Source organism: Nannobrachium achirus (genome assembly GCF_963921795.1).
Source record: "Nannobrachium achirus genome assembly, chromosome: 24".
NCBI lineage: Eukaryota > Metazoa > Chordata > Actinopteri > Myctophiformes > Myctophidae > Nannobrachium > Nannobrachium achirus.
The window spans coordinates 18,703,827-18,726,018 of record NC_137831.1 but is presented as its reverse complement, the minus strand read 5'-3'; the positions used below and the strand labels follow the sequence as shown (position 1 = coordinate 18,726,018).

At 42.7% G+C, this 22,192-nt stretch overlaps 1 protein-coding gene across 1 annotated transcript in view; it reads left to right on the top strand.

Annotated features, from left to right (window-relative positions):
* Positions 1–20,315, top strand: part of LOC308280381 (transmembrane protein 131-like) — a 49,946-nt gene extending 29,631 nt beyond the window's left edge. Inside the window, exons 26-41 of the mRNA XM_080720643.1 lie at positions 422–573; positions 2,062–2,204; positions 2,649–2,835; positions 5,209–5,394; positions 6,201–6,362; positions 6,993–7,327; positions 7,996–8,168; positions 8,272–8,396; positions 8,937–9,067; positions 9,762–9,920; positions 11,183–11,321; positions 13,089–13,207; positions 14,362–14,443; positions 15,001–15,107; positions 17,599–17,765; positions 18,637–20,315. Of these exons, the coding sequence (XP_080576769.1) occupies positions 422–573; positions 2,062–2,204; positions 2,649–2,835; positions 5,209–5,394; positions 6,201–6,362; positions 6,993–7,327; positions 7,996–8,168; positions 8,272–8,396; positions 8,937–9,067; positions 9,762–9,920; positions 11,183–11,321; positions 13,089–13,207; positions 14,362–14,443; positions 15,001–15,107; positions 17,599–17,765; positions 18,637–19,131 (2,862 nt within the window). The 3' untranslated portion in view covers positions 19,132–20,315. The remainder of the gene's footprint in view (positions 1–421; positions 574–2,061; positions 2,205–2,648; positions 2,836–5,208; positions 5,395–6,200; positions 6,363–6,992; positions 7,328–7,995; positions 8,169–8,271; positions 8,397–8,936; positions 9,068–9,761; positions 9,921–11,182; positions 11,322–13,088; positions 13,208–14,361; positions 14,444–15,000; positions 15,108–17,598; positions 17,766–18,636) is intronic.
* The last annotated feature ends 1,877 nt before the right edge of the window (positions 20,316–22,192 follow it).

Genomic DNA, 22,192 nt, shown 5'->3' with positions numbered 1-22,192 from the left:
TTTTTCCGTTTTAAAATGGAAACTGTAAAGATTTTGAAAATCTTCATCTACGATGACGAAGGGTAACATGTCCTTAGGTCGAACACCCTTTGGTCCGACCACCAAAACCTAACCTTAACCCCAGTAAAACTATGCCTAAACCTAACCCTAACCTCAGTAAATAACCTGTCGACGCTGGTGAGTAGCTAACCTGCCGACGCTGGTGAATAGCTAACCTGCCGACAAGAGTTCGACCTATGGGGCAGTCCCCCTGACGAAGATGAAAAATAGGGACACCAGGTTGAAAGCAGTTAAATTGGTCTGCGGATTTGATCAATATTTAACCAATGAAAAGCGTTAAAGGTTATGCGAAGATATGCAGAGGCGCACCGATAGTCCCACCGATATGCACCATTTCATCAGCATTCTCTTCATTCACCAGGGAACTGTGCCCAGAAGCAAGGCAGGCTTTGTGGAGGGGTCACGTATGCCCTACGTTTATAACCTGCCCCTGCAGCCAGATGAAGTCAAAACCCTGACAGTGAAGTTCTCTCCCATCAGCAACCACACGGTCACCTCTCTACTCATGTTCAGGTAACAAATAGTCCCTTGCTAACAATAGAGCTTTCATCTAATAATAATCCCCGAGGGTCTTCACAGTCTGTTCAACACAAAAACAACACAAAACCATATAACACAAAACATCACAGGACAGATCATCAGGTCCCCACTAGTCACAGAAAACCATCCTAGCGACGGGGGGCGCTTACTTAGCAGATTGTTTAGTGCAGCGATGGCTGAGGGGACAAAACTCCTACTAAACCGTACCTTGTGCCACGTCAAGGTTCTATATCTACTACCCGAAGGCAACAGGTCGAAGTAGAGATACAGAGGATGATCAGTGTCACTTGTTATTGACAGTGCTAAGCGTGTGATGGCTTTATCATTCATCTCCGCAAGTGTGGGGGAACACTATGAACTGTTATTGACTCTGTGAACACACCTTTGCCATATGGACTGAAGTTGTCACTGTTTGAATTCTGAGAGCACTCGCGTAGCCTTTGTTCTTTGAGCAAATGGTCTCTTCTTGTGTCTTAGTAGCTGATTGCACAACTATGTCTTGGTAACTTGAAGCAGAATTTCCATCATAGGTCACAGATGGGATCATTTATGTCCACTAAAGTTAATGAACACAGTGCTCACACAGATGCTGCAAAGCCTTGAACATGCTTGCAAGTTTAAACGTGTTTCTTTTTAAAGACGGGAAGTTGCTTGTTTTCTGTCACATGTCCTCTCACAGAGCCACAGCGCTGAAATTACTGTTATACTCCAGTGACTTAACTCTGTGATAACCAAATCCCGGAGACAAGGGGAAAGGTGGTAAGGGAGATTTTATAATCGGCTGATGTCGCCAGTTTGCATCAAGCCATAAAGGTTGATGAGAGTCAAAAAGCAAAGCTTACAGTACAAGTCGGAGTTTAAATAAGTTCTAGATCTCTGCCTACACAGCACGTGCACGTCACAGCCTACATCCTGCCCCTCGCCAACGACTCCAACTGCAGGTGCATCAGAGCAGGAAACCTGTTGCCAGAGCCCTGGATTTGAAACCGTTTGTGGTTAAGAGAATGAGGAAAAATACAGTTGAACTGTTAGACCCTAGAAGTGTGTAAGTTGCAGAAAAGGTTGTAAAAAAGGCAGATTAAAAAGCATATGAAACATTATTAAATCTAAGGATAAAACTAACGGGTGCAAAGACGGCTCGCAGTCTACATGGGCCATGAGACACTGCGTATGTGACAAAAACACACCCACACAACACTAAAACAATAGGTCAATAGGTTGACGGAGTACATAATTCCTATTTCATTACTAGAGAATAGTGTGTCTAAAGGTGTGAGGTGCTGGAGAAATTCACCACGCTCCTTGGAGGTGCTTGAAATGTAGTTGTTTTGGGCTTTTAAAAACCTGTAGAAAACCTGTGAACTGGAAAAACGTGTCTCTACAGAATGTTGAGTTGTCAAGATGTCAAACTCCTGTGTTCTTATCGTGTGTGTGTGTGTGTGTGTGTGTGTGGTGTTGCAGGAACAACCTGACGGTACTTGAGTTTGTGGTCGTCCAGGGCAGCGGCTGCTATGAGAGCATAAAACTGGGGGGCAAGTCCCCTGGCCCTGGGGGATTCCTCAGGTTTAAGATGGTGGAGTCCCATCTAAAAGAATGCACAGACAGTAGGTATCTCCACCTTCAGGGGCTGATGCTCACAATCCATCACATGTAAATACTTTTGTGATACACTACATATTGCATTCTATTCTATATTCTACATTTCCAACAAAACAGACCCCTCATTGTATTGGACTGTAATAATGTACAAAGTCGGGCATAGATGCCTAGAATTCTCAGGGTTAATTTTAAACCAATGCTAAGGTATTTGCTCTTGACATTTGTTGTCAAAATGACAAATTCAGATTTTGACTTGGACACAAAACCTTAGAAAACCACTGCACTAGATGCATAACCAGTACCAAAACAGAAATCAAGCTGTGGACGACATTGGCTTGTAGTAACCTTCATTCAAACAATTTGGCCCCAATGCAGGCCTGTCATTTGATTATCGAGTTGCCATCTCTGAGCACGCGAGACATGTGAGACAATTTGTTTGTCGTCCTCAGAAAGTAAACCAAGGGAGCCCAACCTCACCCTCAGGAGATCGTTCAAGATGGAGAACACGGGCCAGCTGCAAATAGATATCCTATCCATAGAAATAAATGGACGGCCGTGTGAGGGATACGGCTTCAAAGTGATAAATTGCCAAGAATTCTCCCTACAACCAAATGCCTCAAGAGACTTGCTCATTCTGTAAGTAACACGCTTGTTATCATGCGTCGTTTGTACTTGGGGATTTTTATTTTATACACCACACCGTGCCAACCAGGGCAACTTGATCAGTCCTTAGGGAGCCAATGAGATTATGACTCACTGGTGTTAAATTCTTTGTTGTTGTTGTTTACCTACCATCGCTGTTCTGGGTATGTTGTAATGGGCAAACATTTGGTGGAAATAGCCGATCTACAAGCTCACTACACGTGAAGTAGGGCAGTGGTTCTCAACCTGTGGGTCGGGACTCCCACAGGGGTCCCCAAATTATTTTGGGGGGGTCCCCAGATGTTTAACTTAATGTTAACATTCTTTTCTCACTCAACAGTAAGCAGTATAGAGGGTATCTGCACATTTCTAAAGTGTCAATTTTAGGATTTTTGGTAGCACTTTACAATAATGACCTGTTATAAATCATTTATAAACATTTATAAGCAGTTTATAGATGAGTAATAAACATGAACAAACTGTTTATTGACATTTGTAAATGTTTACCTAAACATTTATAACTGTTTTAAACATCATTTACATGTTATTAGTAAGGTATTATTAAGTAGTAAACTAATCATGAATAAACCATTTATATACATTTGTAAATGCTTACCAAATCAATTATAACCAATGCTAAAATTCACATAATGTGTAGGTAGGAATGCATTTACAAATGTCTGTTAAGGTGACCTCCATGTGTTGTTCATGTTTAATATACGCTTTGTAGATGTTATCAAGAGCCCTAATGTAAAGTGAAGACTATTCATTGCGACCATCAGGTTGCAAGTTACTATGAAAACCTCCCCCGGCTGTCTGTCAGTCCCTCCGTCAGTCTGTCCGTCACGTCACATCACGTCACACTTTTGGCCCTACTCTTATCTCCGGCATCGTTTCCCCTATCCATGCCAAACTTGCCAAACTGCTAAACATGAACAAACATGGAGGCCACATTAACAGACAGTTGTAAATAATGAATAGTCTTCACTTTACATTAGGGCTCTTGATAACATCTACTAATGATTTATAGATATTTAAGGAATGTTTTACAAAGCATAACCATGAACAAACAAGGAGGCCACATTAACAGACAGATATAAATAACCAGTAAGGAGATAAGCAACCTCATGGTGGCGCTAGAAGAGGGGCATGTGAGAAATCAGGGGTGGAGGTTGTGGTTTGGCAGCCAAGGAGTGTGTGCAAAGTTTGGCATGGATAGGGGCAACGGTGCCAGAGATAAGAGTAGGGCCAAAAGTGTGGCGTGACGTGACGTGACGTGACGTGACGTGACGGACATCCGGTGGAGGTTTGTATAGTAACTTAATGAATAGCCTTCACTTTACATTAGGGCTCTTGATAACATCTACAAAGCATATATTAAACATGAACAACACATGGAGGTCACCTTAACAGACATTTGTAAATGCATTCCTACCTACACATTATGTGAATTTTAGCATTGGTTATAAATGATTTAGTAAGCATTTACAAATGTATATAAATGGTTTATTCATGATTAGTTTACTACTTACTAATACCTTACTAATAACATGTTAATGATGTTTAAAACAGTTATAAATGTTTAGGTAAACATTTACAAATGTCAATAAACAGTTTGTTCATGTTTATTACTCATCTATAAACTGCTTATAAATGTTTATAAATGATTTATAACAGGTCATTATTGTAAAGTGCTACCGGATTGGTTAATACCTCTAAAATGACAAATTAAACATTGGCCAAATATTAGAGGTAGAAATTGTGAAAATAGTCGATCTACATGCTCACAACAACGCCTTGCAACAATAGAACCATGTTATAGAAAATGTAATGCCTCAACTCTTAGTGCTCGTCAGGGTGTCGGGGTCCCCGGTAAAAATATGATTATTTTGGGGGTCACGGCCTGAAAAGGTTGAGAACCACTGAAGTAGAGGACCCCAGTAAACGGAATGCGGTTAATATATTTCATATTTCTTTATACAGTATATTGTCGTTGTCGGGTGGAAACCTTGTATGTCCAAAACCGTTTGTTTTGTATTTATCATTTAAAAAATGAATTAAACTAGTGAAAACAGCCGATCTACAAGCACACAACGAGGCGTTGTGTGCTTGTAGATCGGCTGTTTTCACTATTTTTGTGCGACGGCCTTGTATGATGAAGCAGGGCTTTGCTTTGCGAAAAAATGTACACATTTGAAACTTGGAGATACGAGGTTTCTGCCCGACAGTGACGATATAGTTCTGTGGTCGTTGTGTGAACACGCTTGTAACCTACCAAGTAATAACCTCTCGTATGCGCAAACGCCACTCATCTGTTTTCTGATTTCTCGATGTGTGATGGTGCGCTCCCTCTTCTCCCCCGCCCAGCTTCACGCCGGACTTCACGGCCTCCAGGGTGATCAGAGAGATGAGGTTGACCACGGCGGGGGGCTCTCAGTTCGTCTTCTCCCTCAACGCCTCGCTGCCCTACCACATGCTGGCAGCCTGCTCCACCACCCTGCCCAGACCCACCTGGGAGCTGGAGCTCTACGTCCTCATCTCTCTCACCATGAGGTCAGGACAGGCACACACACACAGCTTTGTTTTCTAGATTAGCGTTAAATCCACATTTGTTCACTTATTTATCCATTTGCAACGCTTACTTTTGTTTTGCTCAGAGTTAAATGAACACTGAGAATGTTATGCTGTATGTGTATTTTTTATTTAAATTTTCACCTGTGGGTGGTGGGAATTATAGTAGTGTCTGTCAACCCATTCAAACCGGTAAAGCATCAAGTGTCATATTTTAGAAAAGGGTTAGGGCTCAACATGATCTACCCACGCAAAGAAAGAGTACATGATGGGGCTTTGGAACAGGGGCACACTGGAGTTGCATATAAGACAAACTCACTTGAAATGGCAAATAGTGGGGGGAAAAAAGTATTCATCCCATTATGTATGGAAGTGGTATGTTTTCAGATTCTTTGCAATGCTACTGACGCTTGAAAACAAAGCATTGCATTGGTGTTGCATGAGTTGCCTACTTTATAAGCCATGAAGGGAGCTGACAGGCCCTTCTTGATGTCAATCAATCAAGTCACCTTAATTCAAGTGACAGTTGCAAAAAAAGAGGTGTTTTGGGAAATTGTTTAAATATCTTTCTTTAGATTTGAATTATAGTTTTTAGGGCCATGTCATGTGGTCTACCTGCACAGCCTTTGTGATCTACTGGTAGATCACAATCTACCTTTTGGGCAGCCCTGGAATAGCAGTTTATCTGGTTCCCTAACCCTCCCTTCCATTCCCGTAGCTCTGACTCTCTAACCCTCCCTTCCATTCCCGTAGCTCTGACTCTCTAACCCTCCCTTCCTTTCCCGTAGCTCCATGTTCTTGCTGGTGGTGGTGACGGCGTACCTGGAGGCCCTGGGTATCTGGGATTTGTTCCAGAAGCGCCTGTGCTTTGAGTCGTCCGCCACCTCCATGGAGACCGGCAAACCGTTTGACCTCAGGGAAATAGTGCGGCTCCAGAACAGCAATGCACAGTAGGTGTCCCAACCCTTTTTAGAGATGAATAACTGGTATCTCTTTAAAAAAAAACATATATATATATTAAAACACACACACACACACACACACACACACACACACACACACACACACACACACACACACACACACACACACACACACAAAATATATAGTATTACGCTGATTAAATAATATTGGGGATTATCTTTTATTTATTTACTGTCATTATTATAGAATATACAGTACATATCTGTATATTGTATCTGTGGCGGTCAATTTGTTTGTTTTGTCATACATTAGCGCCCTACTTGATGGCACTACAGTGTCACACAAAGTATCAAAAATAGCAGATCTACCATCTGCTATTTTTATACATATGACATTTCCACCCGAAAGAGACAATATATTATACATTTAATGTATTTGTTTGATGAGCCCAAACATGTATGAAATTGGGACGTTTTGCACAATAGAATATCATGCTTGTACTGCATGCAGCGATGCCTTGTTGAGAAATAGTCATTTTGTAGTGATGTTGCAGCTGGTGCACGTTGCCTTGAGCTGTCAAAGGATTCTTAATACCTGCATTTTGGTGTTTTAAACTTCCTCATTGTGTTATCCCTCCTCTTCCCCCTCTTCTCTAGGTCAAGCGCAAGAAACTCCAGGGGAGGCGGTAACCGCTCGGCAGCCCAGCCCATGGTGTCCTCGTCTCAGCCGGGGCTCAAAGCCCCCGACGGCACCCACTCCCCAAACCACATCACCAACCGCAAGGCTCGAAGCGCAGCCTCTAAACAGCCACAGCAGAGCTCCAGCAGCTCCACAGCCGGCCAACAGGGTCCCGTTCTCCTGGCCAGGGGCTCCAGCCCTGGGCAGGAGGAGCAAGAGTACGCCAGCCTGGTGGAGGCCATGGACAAGGACCTGGACAGACCCGAGATCACAGCCGAAGAGCTGGAGTCGGCTTCTGGTGCTCAGGGCAAAGGTATTGCAGGAAGTGGTGCCACTGGTTAACACTTTCTCTCATAGTTATTATTTATTTGTATTTTTCTTTTCAGACATTCATTCCTCTCAGAGCTGTTTATTTAAAGCAAGGGTCTTCAACAGGGCGTCTGGGACCCCTAGGGGGTCCGAAGAGTTACCATAGGGGGTCCTTTAAATCTTTGTGTGATAGAAAATTATTTTCTCCTTTTTTATATCAAACACGTACGTGAACCCTAGTGTCCTTATTCTGAGAACTTTAGCCAAAAATAGCAGATCTACAAGCTCACAACATCTTGCGCTGCGAGGCGTATCGGCTATTTTCGTCAAATAGCTTTGGTGTAGAGGGGAAAAAGAGCAGACTAAGTACAGAGTGAAAGGTCAAGTTTTTTAAGTATTGACGGTTAAAGTGGTTAAATACCTCAAAACACACATTAACATGAATCCAAAATACACTGATGATTGTGCTGTCAAACGATGAAACTATATTTGGGGGGTCCCCACTTCATCTCTCTCCCAACTAAGGGGTCCTTGGCCTGAAAATGTTGAAGACCCCTGATTTAAAGTGAGCCTAACCTGTGTATATCATTGTGTCTGTGTGTAGCATGTGTTCACACTAGTGTCAGAATTAGACTTGTTAAGCTTAACCATGAAACTTCACCACCTCTTCAGGAGCTAAAGGGAAGGTACAACGCAAGCCCAAAACCCCAAAGAGGGCGGATGAGGGCGACGGGAGACCAAAGGGAAAGGCTCAGGGAGAGGAGGCGCAGCGGGATGACAATGATGACAGCTCCTCCACCACCACAGAAGCCTCTCACACAGACACAGAGTCCAGCCACAAAGAGGTAGCGCTGGTTAGAACCCCGGGTCCATAAAAGTGGGTCGGGACTATAGGGTTCTAGTCAGCCATTTGCATGCAACTCTAAAATGTCTCTTTCCTCCATATAGGAGCTGGCTAACAAGAAGGGCAGACCACTCACACTGGAAAAGGACAAAGAAGAAATGACAGAGCACAGAATAAAGTCAAAGAACAAGAAGCCAGTCAATACAAAGGAAAAGAGCCAAATGTCAAGGTTGGCCTCAATTTTACTCATGGAATTAAGCTTTCTACAGGGTTCCCATGGTCATGAAATTCCTAGAAATATTTTGAAATTAGAAAAATATTTTTCCAGTACTGGAAAAGTTTTGGAATTGATCAAGGGTCCTGGAAGGTCCTGGAAAAAATAGCTATGCATTGTTTTTGGTTATTGATTTTGTTAACTCATTTACTGCAACCATAAATGGACTTCGAGGGTTCCCTGACACAATTTTCTAACCTTTTGACACAGGCACGTGCGTGTCCATCGTGCACGATCCGCATGCACGCCACGGCCCGTTTGCAGCGTGCGCGCTTTATTTTTGCTACACTGCCTGTCTTTGGGCATTGCACATAGGAGTAAGCGACAAGTTATTGCGCTGAATTATTGTTATATAGTCCTGGAAATTGGCTTAAATATTCTGGAAACGTTTTGGAAATGGTGTGCGAACCCTGTTTCTATCAATAGCTAAAGACTGGACAGGGACTCCACACTGTTATTAAGACTGTCTTCTTAAATTTCTTTTCTTACCCCCAGTTCACTGGAGCTGCCATACGTCACCCCACTGGAGAACAAGAGAAAAGCGTTTACTTCCTCCAAGAGTGTTATAAATGCACTAGCCAGCACTTCATCAGCAAATACCAAAGTTTTACCTTCAATACCAAGAGGTCAGTCTCTCTTCTGTCTCTGTTCGTTTTAGCCATACTTGAACACTGTTGTTTCTGTGAGAAAAGAAAATGCAGTCCAACTGTCTATACCATTAATCCTCATTAGATAATTTGTAGTGGGGAAATGAAAAGCTGTGTATGCAGTACAGACGTGTCTTTTGATTTGTTTCCCTATACTCAGGATGAGTAAAGCCACTTTCAGTCATGCACTGTATTATGGAAGTTTTCCAGAGTTCAAACGGTGGGGCTGTATGTATGAACGCATCATTGTGGATCAGTAGGATCGGACTTGCAACAGATTTAATGCGAGCAGGACCCTTGACTTAAGTCCGGGTAATGTCCGATTTGGGTCAAACTGCTCTTTATCCGAATGCGAGTGGACGGGTTGATGACGCTTCTATTGTCGGTGAGTGGAGCCTCCTCTCCTCCCGGGTGTTTGGAGAGGTGATACAGTAGTTAACTGAAATCCAGCTTCATTCTGCTTTTTATTAGCGGAAATTAGTTGGAAATATTCACTGATCGAACTCCATGAAATGACTCATTAAAGCGAAACAAAACAAAGATTACAAGAATTAACATTTGCCATGCAAAATGCATCGCAGTGTTGCAGCTTGTGCTGTCCTATCAAGTAGACACTCATGCAGAACCTGAACAGTAAATGTTGGTGACTGTTTGCCTCACCCCAATGCCCCAGTGCCTCGCGGGAAGTTGGACGACATTCGTCCCTCGCCCCTGTCCAAGTTCCTGGCCGGGGGGCCCCGCAGCAGCAGTAGCAGCAGCGGATCAGAAGGAGAGAACAACATCTCCCCGCCTCCGGAGTGGGACTGTGTGCCGCTGTGTAAAAGCAGCAGTGGTGAGTGAACGCTCCATCGCTCACAAGTTGATCAATAGATCAAACCCCGCCGCTGCAGCCGTCACACTTTGAATTCCAATCAATCGGTTCAGCTGAGAATTCAAAGAAAGGCGGGTTATCGCAGTTCGTAAAAACTGTACAAAGTTGAAGGAATGGATGAATGAATGACCCAAAGGATTGTGGGAGAAAATAAATAGGCAGTATCTAGAATCACTTAAACCAGGGGTCTTCAACGTTTTCAGGCCAAGGACCCCTGAGAGAGATGAAGCAGGGACCCCCACAACCTTATCATAGATTCCATATAGCTTCATCGTTTGACAGCACAATGTATTTTGGATTCATGTCAATTTGTGTTTTCAGATATTTAACCACTTGAACCGTCAATACTTAATACACTTGACCTTTCACTCTGTACTTAGTCTGCTCTTTTTCCCCTCAACACCAAACCTCTTTGCCGAAGATAGCTGATCTACAAGCTCACAAAGCCTCGCAGTGCGAGGCGTTGTGAGCTTGTAGATCTGCTATTTTTGGCTAAAGTTCTTAATATGGACGCTAGAAAAAAAACTTTCTATCACACAAAGATTTGGAGGACCTCCTGTAGTAACTCTGAGGACTCCCTTGGGGTTCCCGGACCCCCTGTTGAAGACCCCTGACTTAAACCCTATACCTCTTCCCTCAAGGGTCTGGATTCGGCCCCCTCCTTTTTTCCTTCTGCACCAAATCTCTGACGAAAATAGCCGATCTACAAGCTCTCAGCGCGCCGTGCTGCATTGTTGGCTTGTAGAACTGCTGTTGTCGCACAGTGTTGTTACCTACCCTATTATGACACGCCTAGAATGGGATGATGTGGTTAAGATACACTTAGGGCTGTCACAATTATTACATAATCGTCTAATCGCAACTACTTGAGGTAATCGCAATTATTTTACATAATCGTCATAATCGTTTCCATGTTGAAAAATGTTCATATATTTTCAAACATTTTCAAAAACACTGGAAATACAATTTCCACTATCAATACTATATACTATTTAAGTATAAAGTTGTATATTAGGTTATGTGTCATATCTGCAATGTACAACAAAGCCTACACGCCAAACGGAAATGTAATTGTCAATGACAAATACACAATTAAATCAATAATCGCAATTATTTCAGTGACAATCATGTAGAATCAAAATGTCATAATCGTGACAGCCCTAGATGCACTGTATTTGTTTTAATGGCAGCTTCAGCTCTGTCACCGACATCTCTCTCCCCAGGCCTGGACAGCCTGCAGCAGATCTCCATGCAGACGATAAATGCAGACCCCTTCCTGAAGAGACCCATCGGGACCCCTCCGCCAGGCTCTGCCAGGACCTCCACCTGTGGTTCAGGCAGCCCCTCAAGCTATAGCCCAATGTAAGCCCACAACCATAGTTTACTCTATGCTAATTAGATTACAAGGACTACAAATCACTTTGTATATCGTCGTTGTCGGGTGGAAACCTAGCATGTCCCAAAAAAAATGTTTCGTATTTATCATTTTGAAAATGATTTAAACTAGTGAAAATTGACTATCTACAAGCACACAGCGTTGTGTGCTTGTAGATCTGCTATTTTCACTAGTCTTGTGCGACAGTCTTATATGATGAAGTAGGAGTTTTCTCTACAGATTTGAAACTTGGAGAGGTTTCTGCCCGACAGTGACGATATTATACATCACATGCTGACAATTTCCCAAAGGATACCATCGTTTTTTTGTTTTTCTTTTATGCATTTGCCCACAGTACAGGAAGCCATTGGATTTCATTCTTTTCTGTACTATGTGAAAAACCAACTTGCAGAAACTACTTGCTTCAGACAATTCAACGCTGACCTTTATGCTGCCTTTATCTTTTGGGGTCTAAATTACATTCTTGTTGTGTGACAACGAAGTTAAAAGCATTCCATGGAGAAAAGAAGGTTTCACAGACACAGATGTCTGTGAAACCTGAATGAATGTCCATGGCTTCTAAATGAGGACGTTATTATTAGCTGGGAAAGCAAATCATTCTTATTAGGCGAGTTTATCACACTTGAATAAAATAATGGGGAAATCAACATATTCCAAAAAACTAAAATATAAACGGTGGTATGCTTGGTAAAATGGTCAACAGTAATGTAAAGCAATGTTTCTTAAAGTGAATTCCAGGGGCTCTGTGGGTTCCTTTGGGGGGGGGGGCTAAATTGACCCATACAAGTCTGTAACTCTGACAGTGTACAAATGAACTCTTAACGGGTTCATTTGGTTCCATTTGTACACTGTCAGAGTTAAGGGGAAACCTTGACATTTGAAAGTTGGAGAAACACTGATGTAAAGTATACATGATTTGTAGTCAGTGGGCTAAAATCATGGAAAAAGCCCTGATATGCTCCTCGACAGTCTTTGATTAAAACAGCTGCTGGGGTCACATATTTTAGGACTTGTGATGTCATTCAGCAGATTGTCCAAATCTGTGTCTGTTTTAAATGGAGCTCCTCCAAGTTTCCCTGAACACTGACGATAGAGTGGGGGCTATTTTTGGAATAAGAGGCCAGATGTTCCTAAATGTGTCCTACTCGTTCACAGCTAATGTTGTGGTCAGACAACATGGATAAAACAAATCCATGTCAATCATTGCTTTTTCAAGACAAATGTGCAAAAAGATGTCTCGAGTCGTCGTCATCTACCTTGTGGTAGGGCATTCACGAATAGTGATTTTTAGTATTCGAATTATTCGACCTCAAAGTATTCGAATAGTCGAATATTCGACAGGACTGGCCAAACTGTCAAATATTAAGTAAGCAAGAGGCGAACATTGTGAAAATAGCCGATCTACATGCTCACAACGCCTCGCGTTGCGAGGCGTTGTGAGCATGTAGATCTGCTATTTTCACAATATTTATCTGGGGAACCGAGTCACATTAAATGTAATACCTACAATTCCAAGTGCTTGTCAGGGTGGGGGTCCCCAGTTCAAATATGTTTATTTTGGGTATCACGGCCTAAAAAGGTTTGAGAACCCCTGGTATAGGGCATTAACACATTCATACACCAGGGGCATTGAAAAAAACAAAAACAACTTTGGTGAACAACGTCGAATAGCGACTTTGATATTAGAATATTCGAATATTTGGTGAATGCCCTACCTTGTGGTTTGTTTACAGTGAAATGGAGCCTAAAGCAGTGGGCAGTAAAAGCAAACTCATCAAGTCGGTTTCACTTCCCGGTCAGAATGGGAACCCCACATTTGCTGCTGTGGCTGCAGGATACGACAAAAGCCCAGGTGAGTGCCATGCCTGCCCATAGGATCTGTTTTCCTGGCCTGTTCTTTTTACAGGGTTCCCACAGTCATGAAATTCCTGGAAATATTTTGAAATTAGAAAAATATTTTTCCAGTACTGGAAAAGTTTTGGAATTGATCAAGGGTCCTAGAAGGTCCTGGAAAAAATAGCTATGCATTGCCAAATTGTCAAATATTAGAGGCAGAAATTGTGAAAATAGGCGATCTACATGCTCACAAAGCCTCGCAACGTGAGGCATTGTGAGCCTGTAGATCTGCTATTTTCACAATAGAAACGTGTTATACAAAATTCCTCAACTCTTAGTGGTCGTCAGGGTGCTGGGTACCCAGTTAAAATATGATTATTTCGGGGGTCACAGCCTGAAAAGGTTGAGAACCACTGGCATACACTACCTGTCTTTGGGCATTGTGCATAGGAGTAAGCGACTTGTTATTGAGCTAAATTAATGTTATATAGTCCTGGAAATGGGAGGCTCTCTCCATTCCGACAGCTTGCCACTCCGAAATTGACTTCTTATTGTCGGAGTGGCGACACTCCCATGGGGGTTCGGTTTAGGGTTAGGGTTAGAGGTAGGGTTAGTGTCGGAATGGAGACATGTCGGAGTGGAGAGATGCACTCCCTGGAAATTGGGTTAAATATTTTGGAAAAGTTTTGGAAATTAATTGGTAAAAATGTGTGGGAACCCTGTTTTTAAACATGCTTTTGCTTGCATTCACAGTCATTCATTGGCTGTGTCCTTTAGGCCTAAATAATCATGTTGAGTGCGTTTCCTACCTAAATTGAACATTTTGTAAAGTATCCTTTTGAAAGCTACATTGTTTATCTGTCTTGTGGTGAACACGAGCATCAAAGTCAGTTTGTTGTCCAGCGAGTCCAGTAAGCTTGTAGATCTGATATTTCCACTATTTTTTAAATGTTTGAACATATATAAACATTTTTTCAACATGTAAAACTATTATCACAAAATAATTGCGACTATGTCAAATAATTGCCATTAGACGATTATGTAATAACAGCCCTAGTGCTGTTTCTCCTCTTCTTCCAGTTCTTCTTCTCAACTGTCCCCACTGTCAAACGTAACGAGTACACAAAGTGTTTCAAAGTGTGCTCCCGTGTGCTGTTTGTTGTCCCACAGGGGGAAGCAGTTCCAATCGCGGGGCCGTGTGTAGATCTGGGCTCAGCCACGTGTCATCTCTGGACAGTGACTGTTCAGACGGGTGAGTTCAAGGCCATCCTCACAGTTCAACACATGTACATTTGAAGATGCTCTTTTCTTTTCCCGTTGCTTTTTTGCCTTTTGCACTCTCTTTTTTCATCTTTCTACGTCTTATTATTATTATTATTACCCCTTTCAGATTATTTCTTGTTATTTTTTTAGATGTGTTTTTTTTAGATGTGGTTTGCTGTTATTATATTGTTTGCTTCCCCCCCCCCCCCCCCCTTTTTTATGAAGGTCTTTTTATTATTATTATTTTCTTTATGCAAATAACAAACAACAGAGAACATACAAATCCCACCCACCCTCCCCTCAGACCCGTAACAGGAAAAAGAAAAAAAAAAACAGGACAAAGACGTTTGCTGTTATTTTGATATACCACTGCGTTGTCTGAAGGATGCCAAACAAAAACACATTTTACTCTTATGTACCTGTACAAAAGACGTAACAATAAAGCACAACCTTGAACCTTGAACATTCTAAAATATATATATACCGGTATATATCCTGTATATTGTGATGTCAATGATCGTGTATGTTTTTGCTTGAATTCCTCAGTTTCCTTAGTCCTGGACTACTCAGCCCTGTTGAGAATGGAAGGGGCCCCAGTCTGAGCAACCCCTTCTCAGCTTTTGGGACCAGTCCCCTTTTCAACCTGGGTTCGGGTAAGATTTATCACTGAATATTGCACCTGCTCTATGGTGGGCTTGCACTACCATCTAGTGGGCACAAAGTGGAATTACACGACGCTGTGTCGTCTCAAAATGAAAACGATTTTGGACCCGATACTGATTAAACATGTTTGCTATTCTCCTAAGGGTGATAATATTATTTTGATTTACACAAATACTGGAATTTTCACTTTTTTTGGCATCCAGTGTTAGGTATGGCCATATTATCACTATAGATATGCTCTAAAAGTGTGACAAGGGTATTTTTTATTTCATTTCGACTTTAAACTTGTATATTACACTCAATGTTAACTGATTGTAACTTATGAGCAGACACATGCAATTATATGGGCACATTTACTAATAATGACGACTCAACCAGTGAATCCGATGCACTTTCCCTTCTTGAGCAACAGTACCACTCCTTTTTCTGTGGAATTTCTTGACATGTGACTTCCCAGTAACTGACCACATTGACGCATCATCATAGGTCACCAGTCATTTATTGCTTTACTGGTTCTCAACTAGTCTTCACTTTCCCATTTTTAAATGAAAAGCATAGTCAGGGACCACATGCTCTACCTTCAAGGACCACCAGTTGAAAACCATTAGATGATGAATTTTCAGTGAAGCATATCCACAAACATAGTGGGAATCACCAACATGTTTCAATGTGGATGTTGTTAATAGAGTTGAGTGCACAAGCTCATCTATCTATAAATGCGACAAATCTCTGTCTGTTTGTTTGTTTGTTTGTTTGTTTGTTTGTAATCCGCGTATCTCGAGAACCGTTCGTCCCACCGGCTTCAGATTCGGCACGCGCGTTCCCCGCCGCCGCGCGGAGTGCAGTGCCGGGCCTCGACCCGACCCGACTCGCGGTTTTCCGAAACCGGCGCGAAACGTTCGGAATCTCCTTATGCGGAGCTGATTGTTGACATCAGGCTGTTCCGGAGGAAATCGGCGCAAGCGCTGAGTCATTGTGACATCACTTCATAAAAGGCTCTGACATCACGTACGCCACATGAGTCAACACAAAATCTCTGTGAATGTGTATGTATGTATGTAATCCGCGGATCTCGAGAACCCTTCTTCCCACCGGCACGCGCGTTCTCCAGATATGGGCATAAAGTCTGACATCAGAGTTTTCCGCAACCGGTACTGTGTGTGCAGAGATCTTCATATATGGGCATAAGTGGACAAAGACAAACAGATGGTCAAAACGGGTCCTATGACAACAGGTATATTGGGGTTTGCATTAAAGGCTGGGGCATTCATGGGGTTTGCATTAAAGGGTGGGGCATTCATTCCCTATTTCAAATTCGGCACGTGCGTTCCCCACCGCAGCAGGTAGTGCAGTGCTCGACCCGACCCGATACACGATTTTCTGGAACCAGCACGAAAGGTTCGGATTCTGATGTCTGACATCTGCATAGATCTCCATATATGGGCATAAAATGGATGCAGACAGACAAATACAGATATCTCCATATATGGGCATAAATGGACACAGGCAAACAGATGGTCAAAGATCTCCATATATGGGCATAAAGTGGACGCAGACAGACAGATACAGATATCTCCATATAAAGTGGACGCAGACAGACAGATACAGATATCTCCATATATGGGCATAAATGGACACAGGCAAACAGATGGTCAAAACGGGTCCTATGACAACAGGTATAATGGGGTTTGCATTAAGTTTGTCTCCTCCTCCATCTGTTTGTCTGTGTCCCTTTATTCCCATTATGGAGATCTCTGTATCTGTCTGTGCCTCCGACTGTGTTGCAGACACAGTGCCGGTTCCCCCTTTAATGCAAACCCCATTATACCTGTTGTCATAGGACCCGTTTTGACCATCTGTTTGAAAAAGCGACAGAAATCTCATATATGGGCATAAAATGGACGCAGATAAACATATATCTCCATATATGGCATATATGGGCATAAAATGGATGCAGAATCACAAAGATCTCCATATACGGGCATAAAAGGGACACAGACAGACAGATACAGAGATCTCCATATATTGGCATAAAATGGACGCAGATAGACAGATATCTCCATATATGGGCATATATGGGCATAAAATGGACCCAGAACTATAACTGCAGTGATCTCCATATATGGACATAAAATGGACACCGACAGACAGACAGATACAGATATCTCCATATATGGGCATAAATGGACACAGGCAGACAAATGGTCAAAACGGGTCCTATGAAAACAGGTATAATGGGGTTCGCATTAAAGGGCGGGGCATTCATTCCCTATTTACATTGTTCCGAGTTGGCCAGGTCGCCGACTAGACGCTGGGCCGCCCGAAGGGCGGCCCAGCTTCTAGTATTATGTAATTTGCCAACTTGGTGTCAGAGCTTTACATTGTATATTTCCAGTGTTGTAGATGGAGCACCTTGAGATGAATTTGACTGCTAGCTTCTTATTCTCACTATTCATTATTAATGAATGTCTTCTGCCACAGTGTTCAGTGGGATCACATCTTCAAGGAGCGCCGAGCCCCGACAGAGTTGGCCCGACTTCGGCAGCAGCTCTCGTCCCACAACCACCACCACCTCCCCCACCTCCATGTGGCCCAGCGAACCCCAGGAACCATGGCCCCCCAGGGCCGCCACCACCACTGCCTCCACTGTAAGAGAGAGACACACACACACACACACACACACACACACACACACACACACACACTAGTGAGCTTGGAGATCGGCTATTTTTTGGTAGAGAGTGGGGAAAAAAAGACTGGTACTGGATATGCAGCTCGGCAAACAAAAGGTGAATTGATCCCAGTGCATGACAGAGGATACTTTCACGATAAATTTAAATCTGATGATTATTGTGAGTGTTTTTTTATTCTCGATAAACGATAATAACGATTATCGTCCCATCACTAACACACACACACACACACTATGGAACACAGTGGTTCTAAAAGTGGATTCCAGGGACTCTGTGGGTTCCTTTAGGAGGGTCTAAGTTGACCCATACAAGTCTGTAACTCTGACAGTGTACAAATGGACCCTAATGGGTCCATTTGGTTCCATTTGTACACTGTCAGAGTTAAGGGAAGACATTTGAAATTTAAAAGTTTGAGAAACACTGATGTAACACACACAGTCATTTAAAAAACATACACTTCGTCATCAGTGAGTGAGCAGTGTCATTTCCTGTATTGACAGACATTGACAGTGCATTTCTCGTGAATAGCCTCAGTGTTACCATGACCATTTGGTATATAGTTGGATCACTTTACTTAAATAAATAGGTATTTTACAATCAAACTACACGTCACAATGCGACATGCTGCATCTTGTTAGATTAGCTATTTTTTGCAATGTGCGTCACAAGCTTTTAGATGTGCTAGATCTGCCGAAGAGATTTGGTATAGAGGGCGGAAAAAAGGAGGGTACCAATTATAGCCCCCTGGGGCATCCCAGTCGACAAAGTATGCAGGGTTTGTTAACATTCTTAACTGAAACATAACTGTTATCCTGGTATCTTGCAGTCCATTCTGGGCAGCAGTAGCCTGTGGTCGTCCAGTCCTCCCTTCAGCCCCTCCATCTGGTCCACGAGTGTGGACTCCGCCCCGCTGCACTCCTCCTTCCCGTCGCCGCCTTCCGCCAGCTCTTTCCCACCGCCGGGCTCCGTTTCCACCTTCGCACCTCCACCCTCTGCGAGCTCCTTCCCGCTAGCTCCCTCGGTGTCCTCCTTCCCATCACCACCCTCCACCACGTCGTTCCCGTCGTCACCCTCCTCCGTCTTCCCACCGCCACCCTCTGCGTCGGTTTTCCCGCCGCCACCCTCCGCGGCCGCCTCCTCCTCCCACCTGGCCGACCTGATGGGCTGCGTCGTGGACGGCAGGAGTCCCGCCCCCTCGCTGGTGGCGCGCGACTCCGCCGGCAAGCTGAGCCCCACCTACAACCCCTGGAGCACATGGGGACCCACCTTCGGCCAGCGCAGCTCCGAGCCGTGGCCCGACTCCTCAGACAACGGCAATTAAAAAAAAAAGCTCTCGTGCTTCCTGCGTATGTGTGTGTGCCTGTTTGCATTTGCGTGTATGAGGCCGATGGTGGCCAAATGTCTCCATGCTACACGTCTGGTCTTTGTGTACGAGCTTTTTCCACTCCTTTTCAATTTAAAAAAAAAGAAAAAAGAAAAAACCAAAGGTGTGTTTTCTCCCAAGTATAAAGTGGTGAACCGGCCCTCGCCCCGTTGAGGTGACGAGTGCGTTTTACTTGTGAAAGATGCAGGATATGGGGAAGTTAATTCCTCTCCCCTCTGATCCAGGTTCAGGTGGTTCTGCCTCCTCTGTGGGGTTGGGAGGTGATGAGTTGAACCTGCTATTATTTAATTCTCCCAGGGAGTTTAACAGCATTTAACCTGGGAACCCAGGTAAAAACGGGTACCTGATAAGCCAGCTATTATTGAAGACCTTCAGCATTCTGGGTCCACAGAGTTTGAGAAACTCTGCCTTTTGTTTTTATTTTGTACGATGGGCTACTTTTGTAAATGACTATCACTTCTCCTACAAAAGCAGGTAGGAAAGAAATGTAATTTCACCACAAGACAGTTATTTATTCTTTTGACACCGTGGCAAATTCATAGCTACACAGAAAACCTTATTTGACTGCTACACTTCTGGTTGCAGCCAGTTCTGAGAAGGATTTCCATTGAAATTCTAAAGTTTAAAAAGTGTTTTTCAAATTCAAAATCAAAAGGGATACAAGTGAATCCAAGTTTTGTTTAGAGGATGTGTGCTGTTGGCAGCAAGCTAAAGCAAAATGTAAAAGAAAATGTAAGAGAAATGTTGACATGAAGATTGCTTTTTAAGGACTTATGTTTTGAAGTCAATGTTATTTGGACAAAAGTTTGGAAAGGGAACACTTAAAAAGTTTTTTTATTTTGTTCATGTCCACGTTGCTGGCATTTCAAGTTTCAAATAATTTAAAAATATATTATAAAAGCCAAAAATGCATTTTTAAGTTTTGTATGTTCGTCCAAATTGGTTGGAGAAATTATTTTAAAGCTGACTCTTGGTTTTAATGTTTAAAATTGACCTGGTTTCATGTCATGGTTATTTTAAAATTTCCATAGGATTTTGTTAAGTCCTTCCAATGTTATTATTTCTGCCACAGTCTCAGCTCCTTGTCATGGCTTAAAGTTGTTCAAAAAAACAAGTTCAAATTAAAACACATCAAACAAGGAAAATGTTGAGATTTATTTGTATTCTGAATATAGACCCTGAAGCCTATATACAGTATATAACGGTGCATATGAATAGTTTTCAGACCCTTTCAAGTCTTCCACATTTTGTTTTTTCAGACTTTTATGAAGCCTACTAATGTATTCATGATATGTTAGAATCCATTTAGGACTAATCACACAACCCTTCATATAAAGCTTACAAATGAAAAGCTTGCATGAGAATCTCAACCATATGTAGCAACAATACTGCTAGTCCAGTCTGCTGTCGCTATAAATAAGACATTTTGTATACAGTACGACTTCCCTGTAGTAATACAATCAGTCATGTGCTGCCCTTGTGCAATGCATTGGATTCCCTGAACAGTCACTCCTCTTGAAGGCCACAAGATGGCAGTATATGTCTGACAATGGATCACCAGTACAGTATGAAATGGCTGGGGTCATAATGTAGCCTTTTTGGCCTTTTTAAGTGTGAGTGTGGGTAGATTATGCAAATGTCTTATCTTGGTTTGCCATCTTCTCTAAAACCTAATGCCATTTGAATTTCTAGTATTTGTTGGTAGTATTGGTTGTCCAGAACCGGCAGAAAAGGGGGGGGGGGAATTATTTTATACTTTTAGCTATTGAAAAATAAGAAATGGCAGATATACATCGAGTGTCGCGCTGCGAGCTTGTAGATCTGCTATTTTTGAAAAGTTTGAAAATGTGTGCAAGATATTATACATAAAAATACATATATATTTTTACGCAAACATTTTCTAACTCCAATTTTGCTTCTGGGAGGGACCCTGGAATTAAATATTTTTAGATGGGGGTCCGTGGCCAAATACATATCATTTTGGGGGTCCTTCACATGAAAAGGTTTTAGCACAACTGACATAGAAACAGGTTTTTCAAAAATAGCAGATCCACAAGATCGCAGAGCGGCACTCGGTGCCACGCTGCGAGCTTGTATATCTAGTACACAGGGCCCCGAATTTGGTACTGTATGACACCCCTGTTGGCCGTGTCTAAAATGAGCAATTGATTGCCATGGCAACGCCAGCCCAAGCTTAATTTGGCAAATTTCCCACGTCACATTTTCAGGGATCTCCATATATGGGCATAAAAGGGACAAGGACAAATGGATGTAGAGATATCCATATATAGACATAAAAGGGACACAGACAGAGGCACAACTGGCACTCTGACAACGGTGTAACAGGAATTGCATAACAGGGTGCTGTTATAAATTATATTTACCTATTTGCATCCTTCCCAACTTGCATGTTCCCGAGTAGGCCGGTGCCTAAAATAATGTGTCACTGTCTACAGTAGGCTACTTGGTATTACTGTACTTGGTTTTTGATGATGTGTCTGATGCTCACACATTGTGTGTCACTGCTGGGCCTCCATAGATACATTATGTATGATATGACGCACGGGTGACGTACAGAAGATATTGTTCAATTTGTCAACCAGGCCCTTTGCCAACCACTCATTGTCTCAACAAAATTAGACCCAATGCGTCATCATTATAACATTGTGTTGATTTATCTACGTGCAGATATCAGACACATTTTATGATGAGGAGGGACTCCCTCCTATTGCCATAATCGACCTGGAAAAGAGTAGCTTAACCACTTAAACCCCAGCATCATCCGTATTGTGGTGACTGCTTTTGCCGATAATAGCAGATTGACAACGACGTTGGTGTAGTGATGCCCTTCATGCGGAAGGTGAGTGATTCAAACCCTGCCTAAGCTGACGTCAGCAAGGGGGAAACGATGACAGCCAGCCCCATGGCCTCCTTTAAGTAACAAGGAATCTTGTGAAATAAAATGTCGTCAAAACCAATCATCAAGGACGAAGGATGA